Below are 27,824 nucleotides of genomic sequence, written 5' to 3'. Positions count from 1 at the left end.
TGCAACATCATTTTAATGGCCAAAAATGATAACAACCATTATGTATATTAATAGTGGGGTGGCTAAATAGTTATGGTACATTTATATTACATAGTACCATTCAGTCATGAAAAAGAACGAAGTAGACCATTCTACTGTCATGGAAAGATGGCCATGGCATATTGTCCAGTAGAAGAAAGAAGGGGCAGAGTAATATGTATGCTATAGTCCCTTTCTGGTAAATTACCATACCTGTGCACATATATGTCAATGTTTAGGTATATGTGTATGAATACAATTGGGTGGCCAAAGATAGAAAAAGGAATAGAGTGATAAACATGAAATTGTTAACAATGATTATCCTTGACCAAGAGGGATAGGTGTGAAAAAAGTGGCATTCCCTTGTTTTGATTACTTCAGTGTGTTTTGAATTTTAAATAATTATTTTGGTACAAATTAAAAAAAGAGATCTTTGGATAAGTAAGTAAGGAGTAAGATAGGGTGAGGTGAGATTTTTTTTAGGTAGCTTTTAATTTACTTTGAATTCCGAGCCAGGGCTAATTCATGTGGTTCTTCTAGTGTATTCCCTTGGGTCAAAGTAGCTGGGTTTCCCACTGGTCCGATTCACCAACAACTTTGGTTATGACCTTGGTTACAACCTTACCTTTTCTGGTGGAAGGCCACATTTGGCTGCCACAGCTGTGATGCAAGATTCTGTTACTAGGGCTCCTTGTGGGAAACCAAATCCACGAAAGGCCGTATTGGATGGTAAATTTGTCATGCATGCACGGCCCTGGAACCTGAGGTTGCGAATTTTATATGCATTTTCCAGCTTTAGTATTAGAAATTCTGTTACCTAAAAAGGGATATTTACATTTATCATCACTTTTTTTTCATTTCTCTGAAAGTCAAGTACAGAGTCAAACTGCTTGTGGAATTTACTACATTAGGAAATAAACTTCATGAAGAGTCATGTAGAAATTTGGCATTCTACTCATGAGCCAGCATATTGCTGCTTTCTGGTGTACATACCAGCTCAGACTCATCCAGCGTGCATCCTCCATTAATGAAGCACTCGATGTCTAGAGCTTTGATCCGCCCGTTGTTCATGAATCCTACCTGTCACCAAATGATGGATATTTACTGAGAGGTTCAAAATTTGCATGCCAATTGCCAGACCATAGCCCTGTTCCCCCATAGGGCAGGACAGAGGCCAGACCCAGCTCCCTGTTTGCTTTATGGTATACCATGCCTTGCTTGACTGATGGAGACTTCTTTTGAGCTGAATTTTGCTGAGCTCTTTCCTTCCAACATGTGATTTTCTGGCTTCACAGTCAGCATGGAATTCTAAAGACCATGCTTGTCTCCTGGAATATAATTGCCACCCTCTTCATTCTTATTCTTGGAAGATTCCCCTTCATTTTTACTGACTTTCTTTCTAATTTAGTCTGTGGTTTCCTCCCTGGTGAAAAAGTCTCTGGAATTCCAGAATGTGTTGAAATAAATCACAGTGTGTCTTGATATGGGAAAGCCTCTGAAGCTGAGGTCCTTGAATGGATGCATGGTACTGCTCTCATTTCACTAGGTGGTGAAGGTGCTTTGTACATGCTTACCAGACCTAACAAATGTGAGCTTGTGCTGTTGCTACTGTTTGGGAAGAGCTTAAGGCAGCCTGGATTCTTTCAATGTGTCCACTCCCCTCCACCCAGCCAGACCATTTTGTCTATACAGTCCACATTTGAAAGAAAAATCCCCACTCTCTTAGTTCTACCAAAAGAGGATTGGCCCAGGTCCCTTTGCCTTTCTGAAAGCAAGGATAAATAGAAGGATCCATATGACTATAAAACTATAGGGTTAACACTATCTACTCCAGGAGAAAATATTGGATAACAAACCACAGCACAATTAGGAAAATCCACAGACTCAGAACTTATGGCAATTGTGACAAATGGCTAAGCTGAAGTTTACCTTTGACTTTCATGAAGAAAGGACTGCTAAACAAAATGGTACGATAAATAAGGTAGCAGAATCCTTAAACTATTTCATATAAACTTTTCAAACATTTGGAGGAACCTATTTGTGCATAAACATGTTATCCTAATTTACAAATAGTTCTGAATAACCAAGCAAACTTTGTTAGCTATGTCTGAAGGGTGTATATATATATATATGAATTGAAATTGTTTCTTAAAAAATTAAATAAAACTTGGATTTTTGTTTTTGTTTTTGTTTTTTCCTTTTTTGAGACGGATTCCCGCTCTGTCACCCAGGCTGGAATGCAGTGGTGTGATATCTCGGTTTACTGCAACCTCTGCCTCTCAGGTTCAAGCCATTCTCCTGCCTCAGCCTCTTGAGTAGCTGGGACTACAGGTGTGTGCCACCAGACCCAGGTAATTTTTTATATTTTTAGTAGAGATGGGGTTTCTATGTTGGCCGGTCTGGTCTCAAATTCCTGACCTCAGGTGGTCCACCTACCTCAGCCTCCCAAAGTGCTGGGATTGCAGGTGTGAAGCCACCATGCCTGACCAAAAAATAAAGTAAAACTTGAATTTTTCAAAAAATATATTTCCCTCTTTTTAGTTATACTTTATATTACTATAATTACCAAAATATTAACAGTCTAGAATCTTAACAAATATTAGTACTAAAACCATCTCAAAACTGTGATAAGAGCACAACCATCACCACTATAACAGCAACTCCTTCAATCTCAGCAGTGTGTCTCTACATTGCTCTCGGTCCTAGAAGGTAACAATATCTGCGACTTTTAATATCTGTACATTTTAAGGCAAATAAAAAGTTTAATCGACTATTAGAGAGGTTCTTCTTTAATTATAAAAATCTCTAATGCCAATGGAAGAAATAAAATTGTTCTGTGCTATGGAAAACTGTGGCTTTAGTAATACAGGGAAGATAATTGAAGGCAATGACAAAATCAGATAGGAAATCTAACTCTGTGTATGCTGCAAGCAATTCCCACATAAAGCATGTTAGATATGACTTAGATTACATTAGAATGATTCTAACAGAATCAATCACAAATTTGAAAAGTAATATTGTAAGCTCAAGGCCAGCAAGTATTTTTAAGAGTGTTTATGTTATAGCTACATAAAAATGCAATGAATGCAGTTTGGAACAATTTTAAATTCATTACTTAATATATATTTTTTTCCTACATGCAAAGACCTTTTGTGACACTATCATAACCACTTGGTAAAAACACTTGTAAAAAATGATTTTGCAGTTAAAATGGTCAAATTGTTTCCAAACATTTCTACTGAAAAATATTTGTATAGTCAAGAAGGTTCGGCATAACAATGCTTGTACCTTCTATCAGCATTTGTTTGTTTTTGAGGAATCACTAATGTACATCCTTATTCCTTCGAGTAGTATTTTGATCATTATTTGAAATTGTATTTTTATCATTAAACTTCTTCACAGTTATTTACTAGATTTATTAAAAGTTCCTCATAAGATGTTATGGATAGTCAAATACACAGCATCATCATTTAATATTTCAGATGCTAAGCTTGTTTTTAGAATTTAGCAGAGTCAAAGTGATAGGAAAGCACAAAGCCATTCAGATAAAATCAGATTATTTATGTCTGAGACAGGGTCTCACTCTGTCTCCCAGGCTGGACTGCAATGGCACAATCTTGGCTCACTGTACCCTCCACCTCCTGGGCTCAAGGGATCCACCCACCTCAGCTTTCCAAGTAGCTGGGATTACTGGCATGCGGCACCACACTCAGCTAATTTTTGTATTTTTTTAGAGATAGAGTCTCCCCATGTTGCCCAGGCTGGTCTTGGAACTCCTGTGCTCAAGTGATTTGCCTGCTTTGGCCTCCCAAAGTGGTAGGATTACAGGTGTGAGCCACAGTGCCCCGCCAAAATGAGGCATGTTAATAATTTCATCTTTAATACTCACTTTATATTTTCCAAATAATGGGTGCCTTCCTCCAGTTATTAACATATCATCTTCACGATCAAGGACAAGACGAATAGGATGACCAGTTCTAAAGAAAATAAATCTTAGGTTCTCCATCCATCTGCTCATTTATCCATCCACTCATATTTATCCATTCCCTCATTTAACTATCTACCCACCCCTCAATGTATCTGCCTATTATCCATCATCCACCATCCATCCTCCCACTGTTTATTCAACCATCCATCCATATTTATCCAGCCATTCGTTTATCCCATATAAATATATTAATATCATAGAATATGCTAAACACTAATGTGAATTGATGTATGACTAAATCATCATTGTCTCTGTAGTCTATAACTCAATGATTGGAGATCATTTAATGATCACTGGAGATTATTAAAAGTATTAATGGTACATGCAGTTACATTGAATTCTATAACTTCAAGTTTGACCTTCACCCAGATCCAGCCATTTGCATTATCTCCACCACTAGTTACTAGTTTCTCTCAAAAGAGAAAGAATGTGAACAGATAAATGCATACTTAACACTACTGAGAAAACAAGGCCAAACACTCATTCTAGGATGTCTGGATTAGCATCTTCATTCTCACCCGTGAATGCTACTATATTGGCCAAGTTGGGCCCTCATGCAGGGCGGAGCCTCAGCTTTTCTGCATCTCCAGAACAGAGGCTTCTAGACTTTGGAATGCTGAAGAATACTCTGGAGTGCTAGCGAAAATGCATATTCCCAGGTCTTTGTACTAGGATTTGGATCCAGTGGGTCAGGGAGGGGCTTCAGAATGCATTTTTTTCTCAGTGATGTTGATTCAGCTGTCTTCAGGCAAATGTTGAAAACCACTACTCTAGCGCAGGGTTTCCTGGTCTTCTCTAATTGTGAGGACAATCTGGAGCATCAGAGAAATGCAGTTTCCGGGTCCATCCCCTGCTAATTCTGATTCAATGGTGTTGGGACGGGGAGGCAGAAATTTCTTTTTTGAGACAGGGTCTTGCTCTGCCACTCAAGCTGGAAGGCAATAGTGGTATGAACATGGCTCACTGCAGCCTGACCTCCTGGGCTCAAGTGATTTTCCTGCCTTAGCCTCCTGAGTAGTTGGGATCACAGGCACATGCTACAATGCTCAGCTGTTTTTTCTTTTTTCAAAAAATCTTTGTAGAGATGGGGATTTCGCTGGTCTTGAACTCCTGGGCTCAAGTGATTTTCCTACCTCAGCACCCGCAAAGTGCTGGGATTGTAGGCATCAGCCACCATGCCCAGCCGAGGCAGGAATTTCTATGACATCAGGCAACTCTTACTTTTAGGTTTGGGAACATTATTCTGGGGATCATTTAATGCATGGCCCTTGTGTACCAAGGTAGAGTTGTATCTTAAGGCACTGGTTGCCACACTTGGCTGCACAGTGGAACCACTGGGGAAGTTTTAAAATATACTGATGCCTGGGTTAGTAAGGGACAGCCTGGGCATTGGGATTTAAATGCTGTCCAGATGATTCTAACATGCAGTCATGTTTGAAAAGTCTTAAAGGCACAACACCTGGGGGGAATTCAATGAACTGATTATCCTGTGCTGAGTTCCCAGTGGGTATGAGTGGAGAGGAGTTAATTATGGAAAGAACTGGAGATAGGATTCAGATCCTGCTTTTTCCCACTTCTCATTGAGGATTGAGACATATTTGTTTCAGGAACTAGCTCTGAACTACAGGAGCTGTCAAATGAAGCAGGACCTGTGAACTTTGCATGCCCTTTGGGGCTCTGACAGAATACTTAGCCACAGAAAATGAACCATTAACAGAAAAAGCAGCACCAACTAAACACAAATCTGAGGCATAAACAGCAAAGGAGTGAGCCTTCCGCTGAGGTCAGCCTGGAAGCTGTCTTTGAGGATGAGTCATCTGTCCATTGAGCAGACTCTGAGGATGCAGCCCTTCCCAGGTGCAGGGAGGCAGAGGATGAAGAGCCTTTCTTTTCTTACCCCACCCTGTTCTTGGTCTGAGAGCAGAAAAGAAGAGTCAGGGAGCAGCCTCCCCCCAGCACTCCACTTGGGCAGGGTGACTGCCCCACCCCTCTACGGTTCACTTTCTCTGAAGCTCAGGAGGTATTCAGCTAATAGTACCACTGCTCCTTTCAATAGCCTATTAGCTATTCAGAGTCCTGTGTACATTTGACTTTTGCAATAACTCTAAAAGGGTGGGAGGGTAGGTATTATTTACAGTTTGTAAAGAAACAGACAGGAGGTTGAACTGCCCAAGGACATACACATGGTTATGACAGCAGCCCAGATGACTGTCAGCCACTGATTTGCCCCCAGCTCTGTGCATTTGATGCCATTCTGTATCCGAAAGCATCCCCGACCACACTTACTTGATAGCACCCACAGCTGCAATCGCCCCAAATACAGCTGGCTTTCCTGCCTTCCCTCCAAAACCTCCACCCACTCGTTTTACATGACAGGTGATCCTGCTGATGGGGATGTTTAAAGTAGAGGACACTGTTTTCTGTAAAAGTGAGATGAGAGTGAAATGGCAAATAAGATTTTTGTTTTTTGAAACAACATCACAGCAGAATTCATTCAGGTACCATTGGTTAAAAAAAATGGAGACAGTCTGAATCTGTCTGGTGGGGCTCTGTTTAGTTTGTAAACACTGTTGATCTTCACAGAGCAGCACTTCTAGCAGAAAAATCATATTTTTCCAGAAGGGAAACTGTCAGAGCCCTGGATTCCTGTGAGAAGCTGGGTTCCCAGTCAAATGCCATTTGACTAGGCATTTAACATCCCAAGGAGGTGAAAGCTGGCAAACTCCCAAAAATCTACCAAAGAGATGATGTGTTTGCAGCTAAAACCTAGAGTACTTTGTGACTGGGGGAATTAAAATGTACTAGAAAGTGATGTGTTGACTCCAAAGGTTATCTGTAATGATTATTTTAGAGAAAAATCAAGTACAGAAATAATTTAGTGGTGTCATCCCATCACAGAGTTCATCTAAGCATGATGCAAATGAACATACTCTTGAAACCTAAAGTTACTGTGACTATTTTTTAATTTACTTGAAAAGACAAAAATTAAAAACAAAATTCTGAGGTCTCAGCTGCATTGATGTCTGATGTCTAATACTTGGGTTTCAGGTTCCTGCAAGTAAAATGGCCAGCAACTCTTGAGGCTGTAGGATTGACCGCCATCATGGAATTAGGAAGGTGGGGATGTGGGTATTATCCTGGACCTCACCTGCACGTGGGCTGGGTCCTGTGTAGACACATAAATGTCCAGTTCTCTGTCCTCTGTCTTGGGAATAACAAGCGCTCTTTGTGTTTCCATGTAAAAATGTTCCTGTCCTCCAACATGGACCTCTCCTGTTAAGTATAAGCACAGAAAAACTCCTGACGGTGCGTGCTGGTGGGAAGCCACTGTCTTGGAGAATGCAAAAGCAAGTAAGATGTGGACTGGCTGACCTGGATTTTTTTTTTTTTTTTTTTTCTGAGATGGAGTGTTGCTGTGTCACCCAGGCTGGAGTGCAGTGGCCCAATCTCAGCTCACTGCAACCTCTGCCTCCCGGGTTCAAGCGACTCTCCTGCCTCAGCCTCCTGAGTAACAGGGAGTACAGTGTCTGCCACCACGTCCATCTAATTTTTGTATTTTTAGTAGAGACGGGGTTTCACCATGTTGGCCAACTTGGCTGGTCTCAAAATCCTGACCTCGGATGATCCACTTGCCTTGGACTCCCAAAGTGCTGGGATTACAGCCACTGTGCCCGGCCTGGCTGGCCTGGATTTGTCCTGATGAAGGAACCAGGCATCTGTCCTGGGGCAGTCTGTTTCAGAGACTAGTTCTGAACAACAAATTAAAAGTGCCAAGTTTTATCCCTTTGTTCCTAACTTTGCCCAAACCAAAATCTTAGGGATTTTTCCTCCGTTTAATCTATTGCTCCCTCCCCCATCACTCCAAAACAATGTGTGTGTGCACACGCGCACGCGGGCGCACACACAGTTTGAAACCACCCGCACACACACAGTTTGAAAGGAAGAGACGTAAGAGAAGTTTGGCAAAGCACCAAGACTTTAGAGGTTGGACTTTCTGAGGGGAATCATTTGCTTTTGATAGCTGCTTCAGAATAGAACCAGGCAGTCTATTAACTATCCTCTGTAGCTTACCTTCAACAATTTGGTCAACTTTTTCAAATGCCTCCTCAACGTTTCCTTGTTCAAGTTTTTTTTCAGGGCACAGGAATGAATTATGTTTTATGGCGTCCTAAATGGCAGGAAAAAAAAAAAAGCACAAAAGCCAGTCATTCTGACTTTTCCTTCCACTGGTAGTTTTTTCCTAAAAGCCAATACACTCTGGAAAATCACTGTCTGCTGGGACAGAGGAAAGGTATCAAACAAGCAAGGGAATATTAGAGCAGTAGGCTTGCTGCAGAGATGAGGAGTCTGAGGACAGGTCTTCCAGATTTGCATAAAAAAACAGCAAGAAGGATTAGCGAAACCTTCAGAAGGAAGCTATGTTCAGAAATGAGGGCTGGGGATACTATGATGACCCCCGATGATAAATACTAATATCTTATTTAAATTTGACTTTCCAGGGAACATGAGATAAGTCAAATGCATGATGGGTGAGGTTTGGGAACCTACCTTTTTTTTTTTTTTAACTTGAAGAAAATACTGTGTTAGACTACTTAGGTAGCTCAGGTACACGAACCTCTCACTCAGGAATCTGAAAAATACTGAGGCTGTCTTGAGGGGGAAGACACAAGTTGTTACACATCTCTGGGGCAGGAAAGCCCAGTACGTATTGTATAAGGTTGCTGCAAAAGTAATTGCAGTTTTTACTATAACACTTTGCAATTACTTTTGCACCAACCTAATAGAAAGTTTGTTCCTTTCTTTGAGTATTTGGCATCATCTCATAAGGGCTTTTCTAGCTCTTTGTTCTATGTTTGTTTTTTTTTCTTTTTCCTGACAATAGCATGAACTGACTTACATAAAGACTGGTTCTGTAGACTGACCTACTGACAGCAGATCCTTGTTTAACCTTTAGAACCAAGGTATTTTTCCATACTTCCGAACGACACCTGTGTCCTGCCTTCTTGACTCTGATGCTATAGCCTTTCTTGCTGATGATTCTCCTGGGAGCAGCTAACGTTGACAGAGAGCTTGCTTTGTGCTAAGCGCTGTGCAGTAACAGGGTATGTATATGTATCCTCACGTTCACTCTGTTATGATCTCTGTTTCCTAGCTGAGGAAACTGGGCTTAGAGGGTTAAAAGAACTTTCTCAAAGTCATGCTGTAAATAAGTGATAAAGGCAGTGTTCAAGCCAGGCTAAGTTTTCAGAAACATCTTATCTAATGATAAACTCTTGATTTTTTTCAAAGCAGCAGATAATGAACAATATAGCTGAATTTTTTCATTTTCTGTTATACTAAGATCTCAGAAGCCATCCTGGTACATGTGAAGGTATGTGTATTGCCATACTGTAAATGTGTTATAAGACAGTATAATCTTTTTTTTTTTTGAGATGGAGTCTTGTTCTTTCACTCAGGCTGGAGTGCAGTGGCGTGATCTCGGCTCACAGCAACTCTGCTTCCCAGATTCAAGTGATTCTCGTGCCTCAGCCTCCCGAGTAGCTGGGATTACAGGCGTGCATCATCACACCCAGCTAATTTTTGTATTTTTAGTAGACATGGGGTTTGACCATGTTTGTCAGGCTGATCTTGAACTCCTGACCTCAAGTGATCTGCCTGCCTCAACCTCCCAAAGTGCTGGGATCAGAGGCATGAACCACCGTGCCCAGCCAAGATAGTATAATGTTGTTATAACATAGGCTATATTGGGTGAGTGCTAACCATGTGCAAGGTACTGTTCTAAGTGCTTTACACCTATTAACTCATTTAATTTTATAAAAAACTGATGAGATACATATTATTACTACCCTGATTTTACAGATGAGGAACGCATAGCACAGACAGGTTAAGTAACTTGCCTAAGGCCATGCAGCTAGTAAGTAGTACAGACAGTATTCAAATCTGGCAGTTTGGTTCTAGGACCTGTGTCTATAACCATGACCCTATGCTGCCTCTGATCTATAAATTCATATAAATAAATGAATAGATGGATGAAGCACTATTGATATCATATACACAATTTTATGACATGTGGAGGATGTTTTTGCTGACTCTGGACAGTCCTGTTCTGAGGGAACTCTAAATCCCTACCCATTCTGAATTCTAGAATAGTTCATGGGTGTGTCCTCTGGGTGCTGTTTCCCCCTTGAGGAAAGTGGGGTTAGAAGAGAAATTTCAATTTTCTTTCTTATTTTTTTGAGACAGAGTTTTCGCTCTTGTTACCCAGGCTGGAGTGCAATGGCGCGATCTCAGCTCACTGCAACCTCCGCCTCCTGGGTTCAGGCAATTCTCCTGCCTCAGCCTCCTGAGTAGCTGGGATTACAGGCACGCGCCACCATGCCCAGCTAATTTTTTGTATATTTAGTAGAGACGGGGTTTCACCATTTTGACCAGGATGGTCTTGAACTCCTGAGCTCAGACAATCTGCCCGCCTTGGCCTCCCAAAGTGCTAGGATTACAGGTGTGAGCCACTGTGCCCAGCCTTCTTCTCTCTTTTCCCTCCCTCCCTCCCTCGCTCCCTCCCTCCCTCGCTCCCTCCCTCCCTTCCTCCCTTCCCTCCTTCCTCTCTTCTTTCTTTCCTTTTTCTTACTGATTTTATGCAAAGGGCTGCCATTCTGATTGTTCTTTTCTCAGGTTTAATCCTTGTTTTAATACAGTTTTCAAGCAAACAAAAAAAAAAAAAAAAAGAAAAATTTCAAAAACTGTTAGGATCCTAGTTCAACCCAGGGAAGGGTTATAAGCCAAGAAAATGGCCTGGATTTCTTGCAAAACTGGCAAATGGGAATTTGGAACACAGTTGATTTGGTTTAGGAAGATCAAGAAACATGTGTGTTTTTTTAACACTTTAAATATTGAGCAATTTGTACCATTTAGCTACATTTAAAAATCTCCCAATGGTTCATGAAAGCCTTTGAAGACATTTAATGTTCTATCAAAGCACACAGACAAGTAAGCTTTTCTCAAGTCAATGACTCTGAACCTGTCCCTCACTGAATCAACCTGCAAGCCCCAGTCCACACCTGAATTTTCTGTCCTCAGTCCGTTATCTTCCCTGAAATACCATATGAATATCATTAACTAGACTCAGAAACGAGAGCGAAGTTTCTGTGGAATTCCACCATAAAGTTCCACTGCATTTGGGCTCCACCTTGAAAACATTACCATTCCCAGTATGCATCCTCACCTTCCTCCTCAAGTAATAGTCTCTGACCTGTAGTGGTTATCTGGCCACCTGAAATAAAATCCAAATTTCCCAGCTCCCCTTGCAATTAAGTGTGGCACATGCCCAGGTTTCAAACAAAGAGGTGGGGGAAGGCAAGAATCAATGCGCATGCCTCCCTGTAAGGACTGGGAAGTATCCTTAAAGGGAGGGGGCACACCCTTCTTCATTACCTTATTCTCTCTTGGCTGTCTGGAATGTGGATGTAATGGCTAGAGCTTCTGTAACCATTGGGGTCCAAATGTGACCTCTAGGAAGCAATGCATGATGGAGTGACTAGATAGAAGAAGGCTGGATCCTGGCACTTTGGGAGGTCAAGGCGGGTGGATCATGAGGTCAGGAGTTCAAGACCAGCCTGGGCAAGATGGTGAAACCCCGTCTCTACTAAAACTAAAAAAATTAGCCAGGCATGGTGGTGGGTACCTGTAATCTCAACAACTTGGGAGGCTGAGGCAGGAGAATTGCTTGAACCTGGGAGGCAGAGGTTGCAGTGAGCTGAGATTGCACCACTGCACTCCATCTCAAAAATAAAAAAAGGGCCTGGTGCAGTGGCTCACGCCTGTAATCCCAGCACTTTGCGAGGCCAGAGCAGGCGGATCATGAGGTCAAGAGATCGAGACTATCCTGGCCAGCATGGTGAAACCCTGTCTCTACTAAAAATACAAAAAAATTAGCTGGGCGTGGTGGCGCACACTTGTAGTCCCAGCTACTCAGGAGGCTGACGCAGGAAACTTGCTTGACCCCGGGAAGTGGAGGTTGTGGTGAGCCGAGGTTGTGCCACTTCACTCCAGCCTGGCGCCTGGTGACAAAGTGAGACTCTGTCTCAAAAAAAATAAATTAAATAAAAATAAAAAAAAAGAAGGCTGGATCCCAAACACATAGAACGCCATATAAGCCCTGGACTGCCCACTTCTAGACTTTCTGAATGTGAGAAACTTCTGTTTTTTCTGTTCCTTGGAGCCAAAGGTAATTTCAACTCATACAAGTAATGTCTTCCAGAGAAAGTTGATTTTTCCAGAGCAAACCAATGGCAAGAAAAGAAAATTAGACCCTTCGTTAAGATTTTTACAAAGGTACTTTTACTTCTCCAACCTTAGGGAGAGACTGGCCAGCCCTGTTTACCTTGATGGTGAAGATTACGGGTTCCAGATCTTCATAGGTGATCTTTATCTTTTCAGTTGCTCGTTTTGCCTGTACATCTGTCTCTGCAACCACAGCACAGATGATCTGGCCCACACAGATTACCTGTGGAGAGTACACACATGAGGCAGATACAAAATTCTGGGTGGAAATAGGCTTGGTTCAACCTTCGCAGTGGCTGGTGTCTTAGATGTCTTGTTTAGCAATAGTAACCACGTGGGAGTCACATTCAATTACACCCGCTTGGCTAAAAATTAAACAAAATATATATATTTTGAGGCAGAATCTTGTTCTGTTGTTCAGACTGGAATGCAGTGGTACCATCTTGGTTCACTGCAACCTCTGCCTTCTGGGTTCAAACGATTCTCTTGCCTCAGCCTCCTGAGTAGCTGGGATTACAGGTGCGTGTCACCTGCATGGCTAATTTTTGTATTTTTAGTAGAGATGGGGTTTCATCATGTTGGCCAGGCTGGTCTCGAATTCCTGGACTCAAGTGATCCATTTGCCTCAGCCTCCCAAAATGCTGGGAATAGAGGTGTGAGCCACCATGCGTGGCTAAAAAATATTTTTAATAAAAAATAATTTAAATAATACAGACAGTTCCATTGGCATGTAACTCAGTGATTGTAAGCCTCAGAGTGGATGTGCAGTTGGCCGTAACCTGAATCCACCATCCAGCTTCCATCCAGCTTGGCTGACACTTCACCTTCATGATATTTTAGAGTCTAAAGATAAACAAAGTTTTTGTATAATGTGGCTCCTGTTGTGGACTGACTTGTGTCCCAAAAAATTCATACAGATTCAAGATCACACGGTGGCAGAACTAGGACTTGTTGCTTTTCTGTAATACGTTTCCTTTTACTATGTTATTTCCTGACTCCACGCTAGTAGGGCTGAATAAAGACAGCATAGAGAGGTGCCAGGAGGCTCGCTCAGCACTTCCACCTCCCAAAGGCAGGAAGAGCTTCCTGGACAGCTCCAGGAGGGGGTACCTTGCTGATTGTTCACACAGAATCACCTGGGAGAGCATGTCCCAGACATACCTCATCTACAGCCAGCAATTTGTCATCTTCAGCGCCATTGGTGCCTGGAATGTCTTCAGCTGTTATCACATCAACGACCCCAGGTAGTTCAAGGGCCTTGGACACATCAATTGATCTAAACAAAGAGATATTTAAGAAGTAGAAATCATGCTGGATGGAATGGGGCAAGCCTATAATCCCAGGACTTTGGGTGGCCAAGAAGGCAGAGATTGCTTGATGCCGGGAATTCAAGACCAGCCTGGGCAACATGGCAAGACTCTGTCTCAATAAAAATTGTTTTAAAAATTAGCCAGGTGTGGTGGCACATGCCTGAAGTCCCAGCTACTCAGGAGGCTGAGGTGGGAGGATGGCTCGAGCCAAGGAGTTCAAGGCTGCAGTGAGCTACGATGATGCCTCTGCCCTCCAGCCTGGATGACAGAGCCAGACTCTGTGTCTAAATTTTAAAAAGAGGGAAGTAGAAATCAGCAAGCTTTGAAGGCCCCAAATTAGATTGAGGGATGAACATCGTTGAAAATCGGAATATATGACAACAAATCCAGCTTAGGCCCTTACCAATCGGAAGGGACCTGCCAAGGAGTAGGGTCTAAGAGAACCCCCACGAGGCCAGGAGACAACACTTTAGCTGCCATGGGGTGGGAGGTGGAGAAGGGATAGTGTGGTGATGCCAGGAAGTGTCCTTGAAGGCTGGGACAGAGGCCACTCACCCTTGGGCATGAAGTAGGTATTTTACCTCCACCTGAATACCAGCTCTCTATCAGGGTTTTGCCTTTGAGTCATACCTGAGGCTGTAGTAGGGAGATGAGGTTTTGTGAGATTAGGAGGGAATCAAAGGGCTCATAACTGTGATTTTTTTTTTGAGACAGAGTCTCACTTTGTCACCTATGCTAGAGTGCAGTGGTGAGATATTGGTTCACTTCAACCCCCTCTTCCAAGCTCAAGCAGTTCTCCTGCCTGTCTCCTGAGTAGCTGGGATTGCAGGTGCATTCCACTACATCCAGCTAATTTTTTTGTTTTCAGTAGATACGTGGTTTCACCATGTTTGCCAGGCTGGTCTTGAACTCCTGACCTCAGGTGATCCACCCGCCTTGGCCTCCCAAAGTTCTAGGATCACAGGCTTGAGCCACTGAGATCCTAGTGGGCAGTGATTTTTATTCTCTCTCCATGACGCTCATTTCTAGATGCTCTCCCTCCCTTCTGGAGCTAACAACCTTTTCTTTATTCTTTCCATTTTAGGTTCTTTATGTTCAGGACATGGCAAGAGCATGGGCGCATTCCTCTGAGGGGATCCCCAGGTGTGCTTTTAAAAGGTTCTTGAAAGCTCTTTGTTTACTTACATGATTTTTGCATGAGCCCTGCTACTAGTCACCAAAGCCATGAAAAGTTCTTTATCCACCATAGGAATGTCATCACAAAAAATGGCTTCCCCAGTGGCATGTTTAAGACCTGACAGGTGCATGATGGGGCGTCCAACTGGGTCTTGGAGAGGCTGGTGAGGATCCACACTCTACAGAGGAAGACAAGAGTTGCCCAAGAAGACTTTAATTTTCAGGAGTGGCCTTGCCTATCACCAACACTCATGAGCTAGGATTGAGAAATTGGATGGTCACCCTCAGGTGACAAACACTGGGGTGGGTCAGATGATGAGTGACACATTAATGATGCCAGTAGAACAGTGAATTGTCATTTCAGTTATGTGGCAATAAATGGTGAAGTAGGTGAAGGGGCACCCCAGCTTCTCCTTCTGGCATCTTCTTTTCGCTAGTGGTACTCTGTACCCCTCTTCAGGCATTCAGGGGTCTTGCTGTCCTGCCTCCTCACCTTTCCAATGATCAACCTCTCCACAGCTACTGTTCTCATGAGGATGGGGCCTAAAGTGATACAGTTCCCAAGGTGGGATGCCAAAATCCAAGCCAGAAGGCCAAGTATGGACTTGACTGGGGCCCCTGGCACAGGGTTTTGGGGATGGCAACAGAGTCCCCCCAGATCCAGAATAAGGTGTCCTGACTGCCCTTGGGAGTGGCACGGAAACATCACTAGGCTATAAGGAGATGGAGAAAGTGTTTGATCTGGAGCTCCTTTCAGGGTAGCTGTGTGTGTGTGTGTGTGTGTGTAGGTGGTGTGGGAGAGGGGTTGGGATGTAGCAAGAATCCATAATTTCTAAACTGTCCTCCCAGAAGGGTGAGTTCAGTCACTTGCAGGGCTCTTGTTTGCTGACTGGAGAGTAAACATTTGCTATCAGGGATGGGGGCTGAACTCTCTGGCTCAGCTGCTTTTCTGAGTAAATATCAAACAAATGCCCAAAGAATATCACTTTGAAGAGACTATAATGATTAGACTGTAGATGAGTCAGTCAGTTCAGCCTTGAGTTCATCTAGCAGCAGCTTGGGCCTGACCTCACATTCCAGTGTCTCCCTGACACGGACTTAGCTGGCAAAGACTAGAATGTCCTGAAAACCACAGCTCTGAAAAGCTTGCTGGCTCAGCACAGCTCTAGTTTGCAGGTTTTAGTTTAGTCAAACTCACTGACCTGGTACGTTTGGACTCCCTGGGGTATTGTGACTGGGAAATCTTCTAGAGCACTTAGGAATCGTTCTGAAATTTCAGAATAACAGCCATCCTGAAAGATGATTCAAAATAATAAAGACAAGATGGTTAAGTACAGTTAAACTGGGCTTTGGTTTGTGTGAAAGTGACTTGGCTAATGTATCTGGCATAGTCTGCATACCACCTGCCCTGGCTTCACGTTTTATGAATGTTTCTTGTTCCCCTCCTCCTTCCACATAATGAGGACCTAGACTGACTGCTTGGAATCTGATCCTCAAGCCACTCTGAGGAGGGAGAGGCCTGCCAGTGAGCGGGGGCAGAGGCAGGAGGAGAAGCAAGGAAAATGGGCTAGATAAGCCATCCCAGAATAAGCAGGCATCCATTGCACACAAAAGGACTCAAAGCCAGATTGCTTTTCTCAGGAACTCAACTCTCCTGGGAGAGCAGTAGAGGTGAGGAGGCTGCTATGGGTGTCACTGAAACTTGTCAAGTGTCTTGATTCAGAAATTAAATGGCAGCAAGGATTATCCTGGTGGGTATGGTTGGTGAGGGTCTTCATCTGAGTCCATGAAAATCAGATTCCTTAGAACAGTGGGCTGTTGGTGTGAGGTGTGGTTGTGGAATAAGGAGTACAAGGTAGGGTGAGAGTTGTAATCATGGTCGGGGAGGGCTTGGAGAGAGACAGAGAGAGAGAAAGAGAGAGAGAGAGAAATAATATATTTTGCTTTGCTTAGCTTATTCTAAAAGTTTACAATCAGATAAATCTAGAAAGTTATTTAAATATTAGCATATGCATCAGTTTTTGGTCTTTTTTTTTTTTCTTTTGATACAGGCTCTTGCTCTGTCGCTTAGGCTAGAGTGTAGTGGTATAAACATGGCTCACTGCAGCCTCAACCTCCCAGGCTCAAGAGATCCTTCCACCTCAGCCTCCAAGTAGCTGAGTCTACAGACATGTGCCACTACACCCAGCTAATTTTTCTATTTCTTGTAAAGACGTGTAAAGATGGGGTTCTCCTATGTTCTCTAACTACTGGGCCCAAGCCTGCCTTAGCCTCCCAAAGTGCTGGGATTACAGGTGTGAGCCACCATGCCTGGGCAGTTTGGTTGTTTTGAAAAATAAAATTTTATTTTATGTTTTATATTGATCATAAACCTAAAGAGTAGGCAAAATGAATCTCTAGTGCCACCAAAGTGATTAGTGGTTGCCTGGGCCAGGGATAAGATGGTGACACAAAGGGGCATAGGATATTTTTTGGGATAATGGAAAATTTGACATGGTAGCTACACAGATGTGGGAATTAGAAAAATTCCTTCGGCTGGGCGCAGTGGCTCACGCCAATAATCCCAGCACTTTGGGAGGCCAAGGCAGGTGGATCACGAGGTCAAGAGATCCAGACCATCCTGGTCAAAAAGGTAAAACCCCCTCTCTACTAAAAATACAAAAAATTAGCTGGGTATGGTGGTGCACGCCTGTAGTCCCAGCTACTCGGGAGGCTGAGGCAGGAGAATTGCTTGAACCCAGAAGGCGGAGGTTGCGGTGAGCCAAGATTGTGTCATTGCACTCCAGTCTGGGTAAGAACAGCGAAACTCCATCTAAAAAAAAAAGAAAGAAAAAAAGGAAAAATGCCTTTTTAAAGTTTCCCTTTTTATTAAAGAATAAATCATCATAAGTGTGCTAATAACTCTTTGGAAAGCCCTATCCTATGTAGCTGTTAGACATGCCATGCTTACAGGCATGTAGTAAGCATGACATGCAGTACATTCTATGTCCTTGTACTTTAACCGAGATATCTGTACTGGACGTGCTCACAGGCGTGCCCCAGCTCTCCACTGCTTTTACCTGTTTAGAAAAGTTTTAAGTTGTTAACCAATCGGGTTTTAGTTTAGATTGTGAGGTCTGGCTCCAGCCAATGGAGAGCAGACACAGCAGTAAGGACAACCGCAAATGTGTAAGGGATAAATGTGTCTGTTTTCTTTTGTTCTTTGTACTCTTGTGGCAAAATGGCTAGCAAGAGTGCCCTTCCTGCAATCCAGAAAGTAAAAATAGCGTTGCTGAAAAATCTTAGTCTCAGTGCTCATTTTTCTTTGTGACACAGAGCATCTATTTCCAACAACGGACATACACATTTGTCAACATGCACTGAATTAAAATAGGTGCATTTTGTAATGTGTAAATTACACTTCAATAACATTGATTTTAAAAGAAAAAAATTGCACACTGGCAGCAGGGACCCCGCAGTGTTTCAATGTCATGGCACACAGTCAACATTTGCAGACTGCAGAGTCTGGCATCATGAGCCTCATGTAGCCCTTCCAGGCTGGATCTCAGGAGGAGGGCTGGCTGGGAACTGACAAGGCCTGAATAGAGCAGGTGACAGGTAGTGGAGCAGGTTGTGCACGAGACAGTTTGCCAAAGTGATGGGAAAGCTGTGAGCTTATGGGTGCAAGGAGCACATAAGAGCCAGACGCTATGGGCCAAACTGTGTCTGTTCTAAATGTCTATGTTGAAGTTCCAGTACTCCAGCCCCATTTCTTCAGAATGTGGCCTTATCCAAATAAGGAAGGGCCTTTACCATGGAGGTAATCAAGTTAAAATGAGGTAGTTAGGATGGGCCCTAATTTGGACACAGATGTGCCACAGGAGAACTTCACATAAAGGCAGAGATCAGGATGATGCTTCTAGAAGCCAAGGAGTGCCCAAAATTGCCAGCAAACCAGCAGGAGCTAGGGGAGAGGCAGGGGGCAGAGTCTCCTGCACAGCCCTCAGAGGGAACCAGGCCTGCTGATGCCTTGGATTAGGACTTCCAGCCAGAGCTGTGAGGGAACATGTTTCCACTGTTCAGGCCACCTAGGCTGTGGTACTTTGTTTCAGCAGCCCCAGCCAGTGAATACACAAGAGCACCCGGAGGCAGAGAATAACTTCACCAGCTTCTTCAGTTCCTGTAGAACTTCTAGGTAGAATTTGAAGAGGAAGCTGACGACTAGGGTCCTCTTGAATTCCACCTGGCCACCCGGGGCTGAGCCTGGGAGCGAGACTTCATCCAGCAGCAGCCTGCAAGCTTCATCCAGCATCAGCTCATTCCAGCGCCTGGGAGGGTCAGAGGCAGGAGGAAATCAGTTAAACGTGCTAGATTCTGGATGATGACCTCTTAGAGATCCCAGAGTTTTTTCTGGAAACTCAGAAATAACATAATCAAGCTGCTTAGGGGAACCAAGGCCTGGGGAGGCTGTATGAAGTGGCCCAAGGGTCATGCAGGGTGAGAATGGGATCTGTTCCATTGCAACTTGACCATGAACATATTCCAGAGCCAGACATGCTAGAACCAGGTATTATGTAACAGACCAGCCGGGCACAGTGTAATCGCAGCACTTTGGGAGGCCGAGGCAGCTGGATTGCTTGAGCCCAGGAGTTTGAGACCAGCTTGGGCAACATGGTGGAACACGTCTGTACTAAAAACACAAAAAATAGCTGGGCATGGTGGCGTGTGCCTGTAATTTCAGCTACTCAGGAGGCTGAGCACAAGAATCACTTGAACCCCCAGGAGGTGGTAGTTGCAGTGAAGCTGAGATAGTGCCACTGCACTCCAGTCTGGGCTCCAGAGTGATATTTCATCTCAACAACAACAAAACAGACCCCTAGGGCCGATTCCATTGTGAACCGAACAGGACTCAGACTTGGAGACTGACTTTGCTGAGGAAGAAATAGAGTGCACCTAGTCCTGGGAGCGTTAGGTGCCACTTGGACACTGCCCAGTGTGGGTTTGCTAGACTTTTTCTTTTTTTTTTTTTACACAGTCATGCTCTGTCACCTAGGTTGGAGTGCAATGGCATGATCACTACTCACTGTAGCCTCCACCTCCAGGGTTCCAGTGATCCTCTTGTCTCAGCCTCCTGAGCAGCTGGGACTACAGGTGCATACTACCATGCCCAGCTAAATAATTTTTAATTTTTTTTGTAGAGACGGGGGTCTCATTTTGTTGTCCAGGCTGGTTTTGAACTCCTAAGCTCAAGCAGTCCTCCTACCTTGGCCTCCCACATTGCTGGAATTATAGGCATGAGCCATGGCACCAGGCCAGCTACGCTGTTGATCTGTGTAAGAGAACGAGGGCAGATGGGAAAAAGTCGCCTGCTGGCTGAACTCAGGCCAGGCCATTTTTGTTGTATACCTCATCCAAAGAGTGGCATCCAATTAATCAAAGTCAAATAAGGTTGAATTCATTCAGCAAAATGACAGAAAGAACAAGCAGTGATTTTCATGTAAGAGTTTCCATCTTCCCAGGGCTTTACTGATGCTTGCCAGAGCCAGATCTCCACTCGTTTCATTTAACAGCAAGCTTCCCCCTTGGGGTGCAGGCTCTTGGCTTACCTCCCGAGGAGCTGCTGGCAGGATCTGTGTGCACTGATGGTGGCAGCCCCCACTCCTCCATAGGCGATGTGCAGGTCCTCAATGCTGTCTGTGCCTCCTTTGAAAAGGACTCGCATGCCGGCATTCACGTGGGGCAAGGCATTCTGCTGGCACTGAGCCTGTCGGAAGGCAGACACAAATTCCCACTGTGGAGACAAAAACCATTTGGGGTTATCTGATATGTCAAAACTAAGAAGGTGGTTTATGCTTCTTGGTGCCACTAATTAATCATGTAGACTCAATCTAACAAGACACCAAAGACAGTTGGCACAATTAGAGGACACCTTGGCTGCTTTCTCGTTCAAAGTGAGAACAGCATCTCCCTAAGGTCCACTCTCAAGGCTCTGGATGCCCTCAAGGAACAGGGACCACCGCACACTCTCCCTCAGAGGCCAGGATGCCTCTGCACAGGATGCTGTGGAAACTTGCCCCTGGATACCCATCCACGTGCTCGCACTTCCAGGGCCCATTCCCTCCAGTCTTCAGAACCTTTCTCCCATGACGGTGGAGGAGCCCTCCTAACACAGGGGCTTTGAAAGATGATTTGCTAAAAGTACAAAGGAGACCCACCACATTGCTTGGCTTGCAGAAACAATCGCTTTTCCACTTGGCAAAGCACAAAAGGGAGCCAAGCAAAGCTTTCCAACAGTGGATAGGGAATCTTGTCTCAGGAAGAGTCAAGAGGTGATGGCTGCCCCAGCTGACCCCTTGGCGCCATGACCTTTGGTGAGCCAAGGTGGGGCCCATGAAGACAGCCTGTGCCCCTTTGTGTATTTCCATTTGTGCTGCCACCAAGGGTACACATGTTTGAGTGGGCTTGTTTTTCCGTCTGCTGCCTTTTCATGGATTTAAATGGGAACACATTTCAAAGTTTCCATTCCAAAGGAAAAACTCACGAAGATCACACATGGCTGAAAGCATAACTTATGACTCCCTTCGTAAGCTGGCTGCCCCCGCTTTGGGTGCCACTAATTAATCACATAGATACAATCTAACAAGACACCTGGCACAGTCAGTGCTGTGCTGGTTGGAATCTAGGTATGGTCGTGGAAGGCAGGGTACTCCAAAGGAGCCCCCACTGTTGATCTCTGCCTGGTCCACTCCCTGCTGCTGAGCCAGCAAGCTGATCTATTGCCCTTGCTGGAGCTGGCGCCGTGCTCCAGGTGGAGGTGGCTCTGGCTGAGTTGGGAAAGCAGAGACCTTCAGCCAACGGTAACGACCAACACCCTGGTAGAAGAACAGTACTACTGTAGCAGAAGGCCCCAGATGGGGAGCGGGCCATCCTCATCATTCTGGTGCCTCAGAGTCTTGGCTGCTCCTCTCTGGGACTTCAGGGGCTGAGCTGGGGTGTGTGTGTCTGAGCTGAATGTGTGTGTGTGTGTGTGTGTGTGTGTGTGTGTGTGTGTTGCATTGCGTCTCTCTGGGAAGACTATCCTCTTGGATTCAAGTACCGCTCTGGCAGCGGCACAGGGAGCAGGCAGTGAGGATAGAGGGTCAACTCTATAACTGGCTGGGTAGCCATATCAGCTGCAGGGATTCTGAGTTAGCAAACATCTAGAGGCCCCCATGCTCCCGTGAGCTATTGGCCTGAGTGGTGTGGGGCAGCTAAGCCCTAGCCCCCATCTCGCTGTGGGTCAGTTAGAGACGCTCCATGCCACAGCCAGAGAGCTTGAACTTGTGGGCATGAGGGGCGTGGCAGTGTGACCACGGGCCCTCAGCAGGCTCCACCCTGCAGCTAAAACAACAGCCCCACATCCACACCCAGAGCTGCCTGCTCTTGGCTGTCGGTGGGCCTTGGTGCTGGCCCAATCCGCAGTTGGACAGGAAACAGGTTTGCAGGGCAGAGTTATTTTCTTTCCATCTGTTTTTAGATTTCTAAAGATGACTGGACTCGGTTATGAAAAGGAAAAACCACCCTCAAAAGCAACCAGCGGAATTCTGACCTTTTGAGAGTGCGGGATATGCACAGATTCCAAAATTTCTTCTGGCTCAATGTCTGCACTTGCCAACCCAGCAAGAAAATGTTCATTTAGAGGAATCTGCCGTGTGCCTTCTGTGGAAGAGAATGATATTTCTGCACAGTCACAACAAGGAGAGCAAGATTATTCTGTTCTTTTAAATGTCAGCAGTGGAGAAGGAAAGGCCAGCTTCCTCTGCACAGAGCAAGGCAGAGGTCTGAGTCCCTGGTAAAGTCACAGGGTCCCCTTGTGGGGTCCCAGGCAGTGGCACCTTCATGACATTACCATTCTCTCATCAGCACATGAGCCATGTGAACTGGGGTCTCCTCTGCTTCGAACACTTGCTGGGCTCGTGGTTAACTAAATAGAACCTGTTCAGCGCGTATGATCACTTAAGAACACTTGTTAAGTCAGCAACTTTAAGCCAACACATGGTTTGTTTGTACTTTTAACTATTCAATTCAGTTCAAACCACTGACTTGGTCTTTTGTTCTTCCTGCTGTTTTCAGCTCTCCTGAGACAGACACTTACACCTTTAAAACGAAGTGAAAAATTCCAAAACCTCCTTCCAAAGCCCAGTTGTCCCTGCTTAGTGACCACAGCTGTGCCCTCTGGCCCACAGGAGTGCAGTGAGGAGATCAAACTAAGGGCTGGGGACTGTGACATGGGTTTGATCTCTGGCACAGTGAGTGCTGTGCTGGTTGGAATGTAGGTATGCTCCTGAGGAGGCAGGAGTGCCCCAAAGGAGGCTCCCATGGCGGATCTCTGCCTGGCCCCTCCCTCCGGCCCCTTCCTCCTTGGGCCAGCGAGCTGATCTACTGCCTTTGCTGGAGCCAGGGCTGTGGAGACGGCTCTAGCTGAGCTGGGAAAGCAGAGACCTTCAGCCAACAGTAATGACCCACACCCCAGCATAGCCTGGCACGTAGCTGCATCCAGTCAAGGAGGAGTTAATATCCGGGTGGCAGGTGGGGGCAGTGTGGGTGTGCTGGGCACTTGGGGAGATGAAAGGGAGATTTAGTGGGCAGCCACCCGAAGGGACTGTTCCTGTTCCTCTCACCTAGCAATTAAAATCAATCACTGCCTACCCCTTCCCCAAGGGACCCACAACGACCTGTGTGGATGTCCACTGTGTGTCCTCACCAGCTTGTGTCTTCTTACACAACTGGGGGGCGAGGAGGCAACTTTGAGAGCACTGTGGAGAGGCCTCGGACTGTGTGAAGGTGGAGGGAGCCCAAGATGAGGAGGAGGGAGCCCAAGATGAAGAGGAGGGAGCAGGGAGCAGTCCCTTGGCCCACAGGGAGGGTATGCACTACAACCTCACCCTCAGCTTAGCCTCTGCACATCACCTCTGGTGTTTACTGGTCAAGCAAGACACGTGGATGAACATGTGAGCTCACTGTGTGGTCCCAGGTTGTGTGTGTGCATGTGTGTGGTGTCTGAAGGGAACACCAGTGGCCTTTTGCATCAGTACACCTTCCCTCATGAGCTGGGCTCTCCATGGTGAAGTAAGAGCTAGAGACTTGGGCCCTGACTTAAAGCAATTCCTTAAAAGAATAAATGAAAAAGGCAAGAGATCTCTAGGTGCTGCTCAGAGTGTCTGGAGGCAACTTACCTGCTGAAATCAGATTGAGGGTAGAATTGCCCACAGCAAGAATTGGATTCAGGTCCGAATAGCAATGCCGGCTCATCACATGCCCCCCTAAGGACTAAGGAGAGAGAGTTACAGCTCAGTCATTCTATCTCTCAGCTTCTCTACAGGCTCCTTTGGATGGGAAGAGGTCTCGAGGGTGCCTAGCACTTACCTAACACCAGTGTGTTCCACACGCTGTCTAACCCCTGACACCACAACCCAGTGAGGTGGATGTTGTTATCCCTATTTTACAGATGAAGATACTGAAGCACAGAGAAATTAGGAAACCTGATCAATGTCCCCAGCTAGGAAGGGACAGGGACTCAGATCTAAGCATGGAGGCTCAGCAGCCTATTCTGAGCCACCCCACTCAGCCCTGGCCACAGTGAAGATGGCCATGGTGTCGACTACAAAGGTGCCATCTTGCCTTGGTGCACAGGGTCTCAACCTTATCTCTGTGGGCTTCTGAAATGGCCAGACTTCAGGTGGGCTGTGTCAGTGTTCTGAGGCATCTACACTGTTGGACAGATAATTGAATTGCCATTTCACTCTTTTTTGGGAGACCTCACTCAGATCTGAGGGGGCCTGTAGCATTTCAGAACTTGGGAGGGAAATGACTGGCCATTCGATTGGAGATTTTCCTCCCAGCAAAAGGAGGGAATCTACCATGACCTCCCAGTTGCTGTGGTCTGGCCTGGAACACAGGTGGGAACAGGGAACCCCCATTCCTCTATGAGCAGCTCCATTTTACAGTTATTTTGTTTCCCCTGAGCTGACATCTGCCTCCCTGGACCCTCATCTGTCAGTTATTCTTCTACTCTCTGCGATCATATGTAATAACACATTGGACCTCAGGAGTCTAGACAGAGTCCAAGGCAGCTCTCATGTTCCCTTTGCCTGTTCTCCCACCCCTAGTCCTCTTTTCGGGTGGTTTCCAACCCCTCATTCTCCTACCACCTTTTCCTCACTAGGCTCCAGTGTACCTTGTCAGAGTTCCTGACTGGAGAAAGAACATTTTGGAATCACTTGAGCTGTTTCAAAGGAAACATTCCCTCCCTGATTTTCCATATCCCAAAGGATTTCTGCTATACAATTTAGGGTATGTAGGGGAAGGAGCATATGTGTTTCAAAAACCTAACTGTGTCTCTTTTCCTTTCTTTTGAGGTCAAAATCAGCCAGACCTTCAAGTATGCCTCCCAGATCTGAGCATCTTTCTCCAGATGTGGTTTGAACAGTCCAGACTAGAAAAGGCTGCCCTCCTTGTTTTAGATACTCTACTTTTGTTAATGCAGCCTAAGACTAAATTAGAGTCTTGGACAAGCTTGTCATGAAATTAGCAAAACCATGACATTCTTTTCTCACCTGTGATGTTACTTAGCCACTCTACTGAGCTTAACTTGGAGTTCTTCTATTTTTTTTTTTTTTTTTTTTTTTTTTTGAGAAGAAGTCTTGCTCTGTTGCCCAGGCTGGAGTGTAGTGCCATGATCTCTGCTCACTGCAACCTCTACCTCCTGGGTTCAGGCAATCCTCCCACCTCAGCCTCCCGAGTAGCCGGAATTACAGTCATGTGCCACCATGCCCAGTTTCACCATATTGGCCAGGCTGGTCTTGAACTCCTGATCTCAAGTGATCCACCTGCCTTGGCCTCCCAAAGTGCTGAGATTATAGGCGTTAGTCACTGCACCCAGCCTATGGTTCTTTCTTAAATACTTTTATTAAATGCTGTTTATTAATTTTAAACATTTACTGTGCCTGTTGCTTCAATCTGCTGAGACCTTTTTGCATACTGATTCTGCCAATGCATATTCCAACATTTCAGTGAGGTTCAGAAACAGCTGCGGTGTGCCCAGTGATTGACACCAGGGAACTTACTGCCATATTCCGGATCTGCTGGCCTGCCAGACTCCTCAGGTGCTTCAGGAGGGCTCGGTATGTCCGTGTTTTCTCCTCTGGGAGCTCAGATATCCTCTCAGCCAAGATGACCTGCATCTGGGCCAGGCTGCAGCCAGCACCTATTGTCAGTCCTGGAAAGCAACTTGTTTTTACTGGTGACATAAGAGGAGCAGCTGAATTGTAATCATGGCAGCAGGGCCTCAGTGTTTGGCCAGTGCAGTGAGTATTCACATTGGCTCAGAGAGAATCGCTGGGAACCAAAAAACAACACAGATGCCCCACTCCCAGATCAATTAAATTAGAATCTCTGCTGCTTTTTTCTTTTTAAAACAGTCTCACTCTGTTGCCCAGGGTGGAGTGCAGTGGTGCAATCTCGGCTCACTGCAACCTCTACCTCCAGAGTTCAAGTGATTCTCATGCCTCTGCTTCCCAAGTAGCTGGAATTACAGGCACCTGCAACCATGCCTGGCTAATTTTGTATTTTTTTTGAGATGGAGTTTTGCTCTTGTTGCCCAGGCTGGAGTGCAATGGCTTGATCTCGGCTCACCACAACCTCTGCTTCCTGGGTTCAAGTGATTCTCCTGCCTCAGCCTCCTGAGTAGCTGGGATTGTAGGCATGTGCCACCACGCCCCACTAATTTTGTATTTTTAGTAGAGAGGGGATTTTGCCATATTGGTCGGGCTGGTCTTGAATTCCTGACCTCAGCCTCAACCTCCTAAAGTGCTGGGATTACAAGTGTGAGCCACCGCACCTGGCCTAATTTTGCATTTTTAATAGAGACAGTGTTTCACCATGTTGGTCAGGCTGGTGTTGATCTCCTGACCTCAAGTGCTCTGCCCACCTTGGCCTCCCAAAGTGCTGAGATTATAGACATGTGCCACCATGCCCAGCCTGAATCTCTGCAGCCTTTAAAAAGGCTTCCAGATGTTTCTACACAGCCAGGGTGAGATCCCCTGGGCTGGTCCACACTCTTCTTTAGATAGGCACAAGGAAATAGAGTCTAGAGTGAAGGAATGACAGTAAAAACTTGCAGGTGGCAGACCTTACTAGAATTTTCCAGGACCCTCTCCTGACTGATCATGGTGAAGCTATGCAAAGTTGTTTTGTGATTAAGGGGGATAAATTGAATGGTATTAAAATAAGGCAAAGGTCATTCAGTCCCCCAGGTCATTATCTAAAATCAGAAATGTCTGGATTTCAGGTTTTGCACCAGATACTCAAAATCTTCAACCATCAATTTTGTGAGGGGCACTGGTCAACTGGCCCATGAAAAAGCTGCCCCAGCCATTTATGTTGAGCGTTACTGGGTGTGAGGAAGTTGGGGGCTCCTGGGAAGGGTCAAACGAAGTAATGGGAGAGCATCTAGCAGGATTGAAGTAGTGTTATTTGCTAACAGGCAAAGAAATAATTCAAAATTTCAACCACCTTTGGAGCTATACTTGTGAGGATTGGCAGGATGTTAGCATGAGCTTCTGGATTTTTCTTCAGTCAGGAATAAAGAGTTCAAATCAGTCTTCAAAAATGAAGGAGTCACTCAAACCACCAGGAGATGAGTTAGGCAGCTTTTCAAAATGAATCTGTCACACCCTGGGGTTTGCAGAATGAAACGCTAATGTAGAGTGATTTGACATTAGTAGCTCGGCTGGTTCTAATTGCAGTTAGTCTGTTTTTATCACGTTGGGCTTTGATTTATGTCTTGTTGACTAATCTATGAGAATAGTTCCCCCTCCTACACAGCTGTATTTTATCAATATTAAGAATGTACTTGGCATGACACCTCCCCCACCTTGCCAGTATACTCATGCAATACCCCGCTGCCTCAGTAATTTCAGCTAATTTAGCTGATGAGGGAACCATGAGCTGCTGCTTGTTATCCTTATGCTAAACACATCTAAACTATCCCTCCCCACTGGAATGTCTCAGCCTAGGGTTCTCATCCTGTTTCT

General features: G+C 45.1%; 1 protein-coding gene across 8 annotated transcripts in view; it reads right to left on the bottom strand.

Moving 5' to 3' along the window:
• Positions 1–27,824, bottom strand: part of AOX2 (aldehyde oxidase 2) — an 81,946-nt gene that overhangs the window by 31,026 nt on the left and 23,096 nt on the right. For 7 of the 8 annotated variants that reach the window (XM_017973606.5, XM_054257760.2, XM_054257761.2 and 4 more), the window contains 15 exons: positions 25,857–26,008; positions 23,967–24,060; positions 22,340–22,449; positions 20,358–20,542; positions 18,917–19,079; positions 15,975–16,064; positions 14,782–14,951; positions 13,448–13,562; positions 12,387–12,509; positions 8,078–8,174; positions 7,155–7,279; positions 6,293–6,426; positions 3,908–3,995; positions 1,012–1,098; positions 644–835 (listed from right to left, as the gene is read on the bottom strand). In XM_017973606.5, coding sequence (XP_017829095.1) covers positions 644–835; positions 1,012–1,098; positions 3,908–3,995; positions 6,293–6,426; positions 7,155–7,279; positions 8,078–8,174; positions 12,387–12,509; positions 13,448–13,562; positions 14,782–14,951; positions 15,975–16,064; positions 18,917–19,079; positions 20,358–20,542; positions 22,340–22,449; positions 23,967–24,060; positions 25,857–26,008 — 1,925 coding nt within the window. The remainder of the gene's footprint in view (positions 1–643; positions 836–1,011; positions 1,099–3,907; positions 3,996–6,292; positions 6,427–7,154; positions 7,280–8,077; positions 8,175–12,386; positions 12,510–13,447; positions 13,563–14,781; positions 14,952–15,974; positions 16,065–18,916; positions 19,080–20,357; positions 20,543–22,339; positions 22,450–23,966; positions 24,061–25,856; positions 26,009–27,824) is intronic. The other variant, XM_054257763.2, reaches the window with a different exon arrangement.

The sequence above is a fragment of the Callithrix jacchus genome, chromosome 6 (assembly GCF_049354715.1).
Source record: "Callithrix jacchus isolate 240 chromosome 6, calJac240_pri, whole genome shotgun sequence".
NCBI classification, from domain to species: Eukaryota; Metazoa; Chordata; class Mammalia; order Primates; family Cebidae; genus Callithrix; species Callithrix jacchus.
The sequence above is the reverse complement of the archived record's forward strand: the minus strand, read 5'-3'. Positions and strand labels throughout refer to the sequence as shown.